Genomic DNA, 9453 nt, shown 5'->3' with positions numbered 1-9453 from the left:
AGAGTCTTGCTCACTCAATTACCTTGCTCGAGACTAGGTGTATGTGTCTTGAAAGATTCTTTTCCATAATGGTGGATGAAAACACAAATCATCGTTAAATATTTAAGTATTCACACAATGTACTGTCTAAAGAAGTAGTTGGTGTGTAAAACCCAATTTGTTAGACTTGTACATATACAGGATGGAAGGGCCCAATCTATGTACGAAGAAGGAGTGAAACAATTCCTTTAAGATTTATAATTAAGAAAGGAGATGATTGGGTTTGCTTCAGATGGAGCTAGTGCCATGGTTAGTGTGAATGCAATCCTTGTTACAAAGCTTAGACAAAACATTCCCCATCTTGTGGGTGTGCATTGCATTGCATTGCATAGCATGCAAACCTTGTTGTTAAAGATGGAAGTTAAAGCTTTGTGAAGTTCACGTATCTTGATAAGTTACAAACAAGGTGAGAGAATGGTTAGGAGTCTACTTTACAACAAGTTTACATTGCATAGCATGCAAACCTTGTTAAAGATGCAAGTTAAAGCTTTGCAGAGTTCACGTATCTTCATGGGTTACAAGCAAGGTGAGAGAGTGGTTAGGAGTCTAATCTATGACAAGTTTATGATGCATTTGATATGAAGCATCATCAAGTTTTGAAGGTCCAAAGGTGAAAGGTGATGAATCGATTGGTAAACATAGCACCTACACTTCTCATTTTGGAATCAAAAGAAAGAGAAACTGTATGCACAAGGGCTTCTGTTTCAAGTCCACTTTTTGGTTGAAGAACTTTTAAATTTCAAAAAGAATTTTTAGATATTATAACTTTTGAAAGAGATGTTATCTTACTTGTAGATTGTTTAAACCAACAGAGCTCTTCTCACCAAGAAATTATCCAAACAACAAATAAGGTCACAAGTTTTACAAGGCAATTTTTTGATTGATTATGTGATAGAGTTGATGTCAGAGATTGCTCTTCATTGGTTCATTAAGTGCTATGCAAAGGAGAGATTGCACATTTTGCACCTACATTAGTCAAGTCTTACTCCACAAAGGGTATCTTTAACTCTTAGTAGAATAGAGAGAATGTTCTAGTCATACTTACTAGATCGGTTGTGTGGGGATTCTCCTTCATACAACCAGATGAAGGTGCTAGTTCCACTGTGTGAAGATTCTCCACAAACAACCCCGTGACGGACGTCATGGTAGGTAACAATAGCCCTACCTGCTTGAGAGAAGCTTGAGAATGTGAATTGGGATAACATATTTGAGGTGTGTTAGTAGAGATAGGATAGAAGACTCCAAAAAGTGATTGGAAACAAATCTTTGGAGTGCTAGTGAACATGAATCTACTGGTACGAAATAAAGTATTATTACATGTTCACATGTCTAAATTTGAGTGATTAAGCATTGTAAAAGTTCCCCTTATGTGCATTGTAATTGTAAGACAAGGGTAGGAGGAACAAACCCTTGTTGCAAATGAAGGACAAGGTTATTACATAGTAGAGTCTAGAGTGACGAGTCTACATAGCAGACTCCTGACACGTGCAGGGAAAAACGAACGTTAAGAAGCGTGTACAGCTTAAGAGATTCAGTGCATGCATCAGTACTCAAAAGTCTGGCATTTCGTCAGAACAGAGAGGGAGATTGATGCGATTTCCTTTTATTTACGTCTAGATTACCGAGCAATGAGCAGATTGATGTGATAACTTCCCAATTTCCAAAGTTCAACGCCATCGATCGACCGTCAAATTTCACGATTCATGTTCAAAAAAAGGCCGGAATCGCCGGATAGAAAATGGCATCTCGAATCCGAGATATATTTATATGTTTGTTGATTTTGCGACGGTCTCCTCTTCTGTTTTTTTTTTTTTGATAATTGCCCCTTGAATCATCATGATTAAGCATTAGATTATATAGTCGGCACGGATTTACAAAAACTTTTATGTACTACGAATGCTGCTGCTAGCTGTGGGAGTCGGGGCCTGAATCCTGATTCATGTGACGAGGGGGTTCTCGCTGTCTCTCAGGCTCAGAGCCAGGAGCTTACAGCGAGTACACTCGCCAGGGCCGCAAGAGTTGAAAAAGCGTACAAAAAGGACGGCTGCATTGGCTCCATGATGATGTAGTGGGTGGCAGCTCCGGATGTGCTGTCGTTGCCGTTGAGTGTGTTGTTTCTATCGAGTGTGCTATTCGCCGGTGTCGATAGAGTGAGGTTGCCCGAGGAAGAAATGGACCTGTTCGAGACGCTGTAATTATTAACATGTGCACACAGTGTAGTAGATAGAGTTCAGTAATTAGTATACATACTAGGCCTCATCACATCACACACACAAAAAAAAAAAAAAAAAAGAAGCCTTGCATGCAACATAAATGCTACGACGACTCAAGCTGCCTGTGCATCCGAATCAATCAGCAATTTATATGCTCTATATGTGTCCATGTGTGTTGTTGCTAGCAAATCCTATGTTAAAGACATATATATGGGAGGGAGGCTGACTTAATTAACTTCTCATATCATTCGGAACAAAACTAGGTGCGACTGTACTCCACCCTCTCTTTCTTTTTTACGTTCAAGCTAAAAGTAGACATACCTTCCCGGATAGAGACATGCACCATAACCTGAAAGACAAGCCCAAGTAAGTGACTTGCTCTAATCAAATTTGCCATTGCAAAAACAAATCAAACCCACCCAAAAGAAGAAGAAGAAGAAGAAGAAGAAGAAGAAGAAGCGTACACACGCGAAAGACATACTTGGATTAGTGGTGGTGACAACCGCAACTCCACCAAAAGTGCAGCTATCGTCTGATCTTCCATTAGATTGATAGTAGCTATCGAAAGCATAAGAGGCATGGTTGGGCACTGTGTCTGGCTCATAGCAGAGCATGCCAGGTTGAATTGCGGAGCAGTTGGCCTGCCCAATACCGCAGGCCCAGTCCAGGGCAATCTGGAGGGCATCATCATCAACCCCTGGCTTAGCAACGCAGTACAACTGGTTGGTGGTGTCATTGGACAAGAGCTGGCCGGAGCCAGCCAAGCGCAGCAAGTAGGTTGGCAACATGCTCGATGCGTTGAAGAGCCCATAATGCCTGGCGGTGACAGGGCCTGTCTTCAAATCCTCATTAAAAAGCTCCAGAATGAAGGTGTTTATGGCAGTCCGAGGGTGTTTGGGAGTGCCCGTATTGTTCACAATGTGCCTTATGAGGTTGCTGTTGTAGGTGGCGGCATTGTCAGATGTAGCGTCTGCGTCGGAAGAATCACCCTGAGAAGGCCACCCTGTTTCCGAGACTACTATGGGTAGAGTTGTGAAGTTGAGCTGGGCCAGGGCATAAAATGCGGAGTCTAGCACAGCATCAAAGAGATTATTGTATGTGAGAAGCGTATTGGAATCCACCGTCTCGCTTCCTGACGGGAGGGGTTTAAAGAGGGCATAATCTAATGAGATAACACCATTGCTAGCCTTATAAATGTCGTAAGTGTAAACATTGAGCATAAGATAAGACCCTGTTTGGGAGAGAAAGCTCAACATGGGCTGCATGACATTGTTGAGAGTCTTGTTGAAGAAGGCTTGGGATGGAGGGAAGGAGTCCAAGATGAGGGAAGTGGAGAGGGTTGTTGAGATCTTGACCTGGTTTTGGAAATTGGAAGCTACTAAAGCCGAGTAGAGAAACTTCATGGCAGGGAGTAGCACCAGGGCGGCATTGGGCAGGCTTGTGAACACCTCGTTGCCCACGATGATGCCTGTTATGTTGGTGTTGGGCAGGTAGGCCACCACATTGTTCTTCACCCAATTGGCAGCCGAGGCATTGGACTCCCCGATGCTCAGCAGCTGCGTGTTGGGGATGGTGATGCTCACCTGCACCCCCGTCCCGCCCAAGGCTTGCAGGATTGTGGAGTTGGCATCGTAGAGGCGGATGCTTGTCATGTGCTGAACCTTGACCAGATTCATCAGCTGCGAAGCGGAGGGCACCACTGAGAGTTGCGAACCATAGTTGAAACCCACAATAGCCCCTGCACCCCCATAAATATATCGGTACACAGTGTGTGTCAATCAATCCATACGACCCTGAAGTTCTTAGAAGACCGATTAGAACGATTAACCGAGAATCCATTTAAATACAAACAAGCAATTAACCTGAGCGGGCAACTAGCACAGTGGTAGTGGACACAAGTTAAAGGGACACTTATATCTTAAATGACACACAGCTTATATCTTAAATGACACACAGCTTTGAAATTTGGAAGAAATATGATGCGTAGGTCGAACAATTTAGGAATTAGAAAAACCTGCTACGTAGCCCAAGTCCGACAGGCTACAGAGGGTTAGGAGCCATAGCAAAAGTCCGTGTACAAGCTTCGACACCATTTCGAACATTAACGCTGAGAGAGAGAGAGAGAGAGAGAGAGGTTAAAGAAATTGAAGGGAAGAAGGCGATGCAGAGATGCTTCGGATGCCACTGTGCTATTGTCAGAAAGAATGGTTAAGCTGTAGAAGGGACTTTAATAAGGAAGCTGAAGCTGGCATGCACTGTGGAAGAAGGAACTAGAGAGATGAGCGAGAGAGAGTGTGCTCTCAGTGTGGGGGGCCGTGGCAAGTGGGAGTGTGCGGCCTACAGGCAGCAAGGAACGAGAGTCTCACTAGTCTCAAGGACCGAACTAGGTAGAATAGCACCGATTCTGAGAGGCGGTGAGATGTGAGAGAGAGAGAGAGAGAGAGAGAGAGAGAGAGGAGTGGAGTCTCACCGTGACCAGGCGTCTCCCTTCCCAATGTGCGCTCTCTGCTGCCCTGCAGGTCTTGCGCGCTTTTGTTTTTGTTGTTTTTTCTAAACCTTCTGCAGTGTGCATCAGCAGAGAGGCGTATTTCAGTGGTCGTGCGGACAGGTAGATTCGCAAGCGAGAATATGACCGTTTCGTAACTTTGGTTCGTGTCCGCCCGGCTCCGATTTTCCTCTTCTGGGCGGGGGACTGAAGGCCGGAGCAGGCCGGGCGGCGGGTGGCTGCCTCGGCACTCCACCTCAGCGTGCCAAGTCACCCACCCAAGCCTAGCATTCCCGACACTCCACTTTCACATTGTCCGCCCTTTACAACGGGCGCCAAGACATTCCTCTTGTGCATAACTCTTAGAAGAAGCCACAGCCAGTAAAAGTATGCATGCAACTTTTGCTGCCCAACGGCACCCACAACCAGTGACAGGTTTTGATGGCCATCTGCCCATCCAAAGCCCTCTAACCCATCACATGCAAGCCAAGTTAATATGGAAAATTTCATTTGAAAAGCAAAATGTAAAAATGCAAGTCTTCAAAAAATCGTAAAAAAAATAGCCAAAATGTCACAATGGAAGGGCAATATAAAAAAATGCCCATCTAGTACTAATTCTATGGTTATTATTGGTTAGGCCTTCAAAATTCAACTCTTGCATTGAAATTTGAGAAGCACCAAGTCAAGTTAAGTCCATTCGTGTTAGAAAGGAATCAAAGCTTTTAGGATTCCAAATTTCAATCAAGATTGATTTTGGGAAATTGTTCAATGCTTATATAAACTTATAAAAAAAGAAATAAATCTTTGTCTTTCTTCTGAAATAGATATTGGATACGCTTTCTTTGTGTTTTTGGGATTGCTTAGCAGGGTTTCATAGAGGAACAAGGTGGTGGTCCTTAGACAGGTGGTCACTGGTGGTCAACAGCTGGCTCTAACACACACTTGTCTTCTCCACAGCCGTAGCTTGCAAGCTAAGGTAACTCCTGCATGTATTGTTTAGGGTTTTTAAATGAGATTTTATTGAATACAACAAGTTCTAAGTTATCCTCGGCGCTCGTCCACCTTTTCCAATCTTTTACCAAGCTTTCCGGTGAGCGACCATCCACTCAGGGCCCAGGGCTCACGCAATCCCTCAAACCCTTTGAAAGCTTTGACCTATAAATCTGAGCCTCAAATCTTTGCTTGCATCCCGCATTCTTACAGGCGACCGCCTTCCTTTGTGCTATCGATTTTAGCGATTGATTTGCTTTGGTGTGTAGAAAAGCGCATGGCCTTTTGTATTGCCAAGATTTGTCTACAATGTATTATCTCATAATCGGTTACTTTGTGCTATCGATTTTAGCAATTGATTTGCTTTGGTGCGCAGAAAAGCGCATGGCCTTTTGTGTCTGCAATGGCCTTTTGTACCGGCAAGCTTGGCCTGCAATGTCATAGTCTTTGATCTCTCCTTTATTAAGGGATCTCATCGCCTTGACCTCTCATTTGTTAAGGGATCTCACTATAGCTTTCCTAATACGTCCACCCCCCGAATATGGAAACCTCAAAATCGAATTATAAACAATACCTGAATGGGGCCGCCACTCAGTATCAAGCGACGCTTTGCTTTTAACTGCTAGATGGCGCTTAAGTTTGTAAAGAGCCTAATGGATTTCATGAAATGATCAAAGGAGAGCACTAGAAAGCATAGAGCATGTTGTTCTCTACGTAGCTGGACTACTATAGCCTTGTGAGTGATGAGTTAAGGTAACGTTCAATGTATCAAATGAATGGGTAAGGGTATAGGTGCACCTGATGCTCTTTCCACACATCAATGACAACACACTCGGCAGTTTGCATTGCCTGTGGGTGGCAGGTATGTCACATTTTTATAAGGGTAAAAAAGTAGGCATCTGGCTGTAAATACTCGTCCCAATGTTCTCGCGCCAGGGAAGTCCCATAGCATGATGCCATGGTATTTGTTGTCTGACTTGGAATGACATTTTGGTAGCCATTAGTATTTATTCAGCATTTTGGTAGCCATTGGCATTCATGTATATTTGTGCAATATTTCCCAAGTTGCTAAGAAAAATTACTGCATCAAAAATGTTGAGCTAATGAACCCTAGGTATTTATGGATCTTTCCATATGGTAGACCTCCATGTTGTAATGCCAAGCTCTATTTTTTATGGGAGTGGGATGATATCTTTTTAGATGGATAAACCTCTTGTTACACCTCCATGTGTTGAGGTTTAATTATCATAGGAGTCGAGAGAAATCCCTTCTCATTTAGAGGGTAGTGCAAACACTAATAACAACATATTTTGGTAATTCATAAGTTGCTCATGTCAACTATGAAGGTAGTGAATTTTTTCAATTACTTATTAGGCTGCCCACATATAGAGTGGCCTTGCATTGTGGGAAGATTCATCCATAGTCATTCAACTACAGATACATAGTGATAATGCACATATGAGGTGAGGGCATGTTAGCTCACATGTGCAAGAAACTTGCAATAAGATAAAAGAAATCTATAATGAAGAAGGAAGTTGAACTTGTTCATCAAAGGAGGAGATATAGGCTCAATAATGTAGGGTAGTGCAAAACTCGAAAAGGAGGAAGTCACTCAACAACATAATGTGAGTGTCTATGTTTATGACCACCATAGCCTGCAAATCATCCTTCGATTTGGCACAAGCAGTAGCCGATTACATCAACAGAGTGCAACCAATTTTAGCAAAGAGAGAGAGAGAGAGAGAGAGAGAGAGAGAGAGAGAGAGAGAGAGAGAGAGAGAGAGGCAGCAACATTGGTATTCATTAGCTCAAGAGAGTCTTACTTCAACAAGTTTAAGACAAAATGGTCCCTTTTCTTAACCTTTCTTCTACATACCTTTTTGTCTATGGTGGTGTCATGACCACTTTGTCATGCCCCTCACACCACAACTAGTGATGGATCTTAATCTAATATGTAGAAGATGTGCCGTAAGAGAGTTTTCTCTATGGAAATTTGAGCTTGTTTTACTTGAGTCTCGAGAGAAGTCCGCTTTATGTATTTTGGCATGTATATGAGCCCACCCATAGCTATCGTGTGATGAATGGGTGCCAAAACATTGCTCTCATGTGATGAATGGATAAGATTTTTTAATGATTATTTATTGGTTGCCATTAGTTTTAGGCAAGTTATATGTGTGTTTCATGAACTTCTATATGGGATTTTATGGCAAATGATTTTTGTGCACAGGTAATTTGGCTATATGTACTAGTTTACAAGGAGAAATCCTTAATGGTTCATTCTAGCATCTTGGTGCAAAGCCATTGACACTCAAATGATCTTAACTGATGCACTGCAACATTTTGCAAATTACTCTTATTGAAGTTAATTTTTGTGTACATTTTTACTTTTAAAGGATGCCATTATTACACTAAGGTGTTTTGTTTTTCATGAAATACACATACGTGTGTATATTAGTTTTTTTTATTTTTACTTCTTAAGTCATTGCATTGCTTTAGATATGTTACATGTTTTACTTTATCATAATGATAGGTGACAAGTATGTTGAATGGATACAAATCACCCACCAATAATGAAATATGGAGTTGGAAGATGTTAGAGTGCTTTTATTCATTCTCTTTCTCCAAGTGATTGCACATGTACTTTTAAGTTCCAAGTTCTTAAAACTTATGTCAAGTCAATAATGTGGTGGTAATCCACTTGAAGCTTTCTTACTTGTCATTATATAATCCTTTTGCAAAAGAATGGTCTTCGTCACAATACAAAAGAATGCACTAAGTGTGCATGACAACTCCAAAGAACACAATGAGGCAAGGCAAATGTGGAGAGAATATGAGAAAAGGTGAGTTGTGCCTATGGAAAAGCATATTGCACCCATGACAAATGATGAAAAGGGAAGGATCATAAGACTCATGCATAAGACTCATGCAGACTTTATGGTATGTCATGAAGAGAAGTTTTCCTTTGGAAGAATTTCATCATCAATGCAACCTCCAACGGTTTCTTAGGACGCCAAATATGCCTATAGTGAGTGAGTATTCCTCCTACACAAGTGCAGATGCTGGTAAAGAATTTGTAAAGGCAATCAAATTAGTATATTGGGATAGATTGAAGAAAGCAATCAATAGCAGCCGCTTTTACTCCATTCAGGTTGATGAAAGCACATACATCACCATATGCACCAATACATGATTATCTATATAACTCTCATTGAGGAGGGAGGGAATGGGTCAATCACTACAAAGTTTGTAAATCTTTTGCAACTAAAAAATGCGACAACTGAGGCTTTACATAGTGCTTTGATAAGCTTTTTACAGTAAATGGATTTACCTTTGTCGAAAATGATTGGAATTGCCACAGATAAAGCAAGTGTGATGACAGGTTCTAGTATAGGTTTGGTTACAAGGTTGAAGAACCACATTCCACATCTAGTGAGCTTCCATTGCATTGCACATAGAGAGGCCCTTGCACATAGAGAGGCCCTTGCAGCTGGAGATGCTTTTAATGGCTTCAAAGAGTTCAAGCTCATAGATATGATAGAAAAAAGGCTTTATGAGTGGGCAGCCAGGTCAGCCAAAATGCATGTGATTGTCACTGATGTTGTGAATGAATTCGGTCTCGGTACACTTGGAAAACTGAGATTACTAATAATGCATTGTGTGAGATGGCTCTCGAAGGGTAAAGTCACGGTGAGAACCATAAAGATTATGCCAGCCTTGTTGACAATC

At 41.8% G+C, this 9453-nt stretch overlaps 1 protein-coding gene across 2 annotated transcripts; it reads right to left on the bottom strand.

Annotated features, from left to right (window-relative positions):
- Window positions 1-1771: 1771 nt before the first annotated feature.
- Window positions 1772-4674, bottom strand: LOC147635867 (glucan endo-1,3-beta-glucosidase 3-like). 2 transcript variants are annotated; one of them, XM_086801246.1, is made up of 4 exons: window positions 4267-4674; window positions 2734-3990; window positions 2574-2601; window positions 1772-2216 (listed from the first exon to the last, which is right to left on the bottom strand). In XM_086801246.1, the coding sequence occupies exons 1-4, from the start codon at window positions 4352-4354 to the stop codon at window positions 2012-2014; spliced, it is 1578 nt and encodes a 525-aa protein (XP_086657372.1). In that variant the 5' UTR covers window positions 4355-4674; the 3' UTR covers window positions 1772-2011. The 2 variants fall into 2 exon arrangements, with proteins under 2 accessions (XP_086657372.1, XP_086657371.1); XM_086801245.1 differs by having other exon boundaries at window positions 1772-2228; window positions 4267-4671.
- Window positions 4675-9453: the final 4779 nt, after the last annotated feature.

Source organism: Cibotium barometz, chromosome 8, assembly GCF_041138505.1.
Source record: "Cibotium barometz isolate CiBa-2024 chromosome 8, ASM4113850v1, whole genome shotgun sequence".
Classification (NCBI taxonomy): Eukaryota; Viridiplantae; Streptophyta; class Polypodiopsida; order Cyatheales; family Cibotiaceae; genus Cibotium; species Cibotium barometz.
This window is presented reverse-complemented; position numbering and strand designations above follow the sequence as displayed.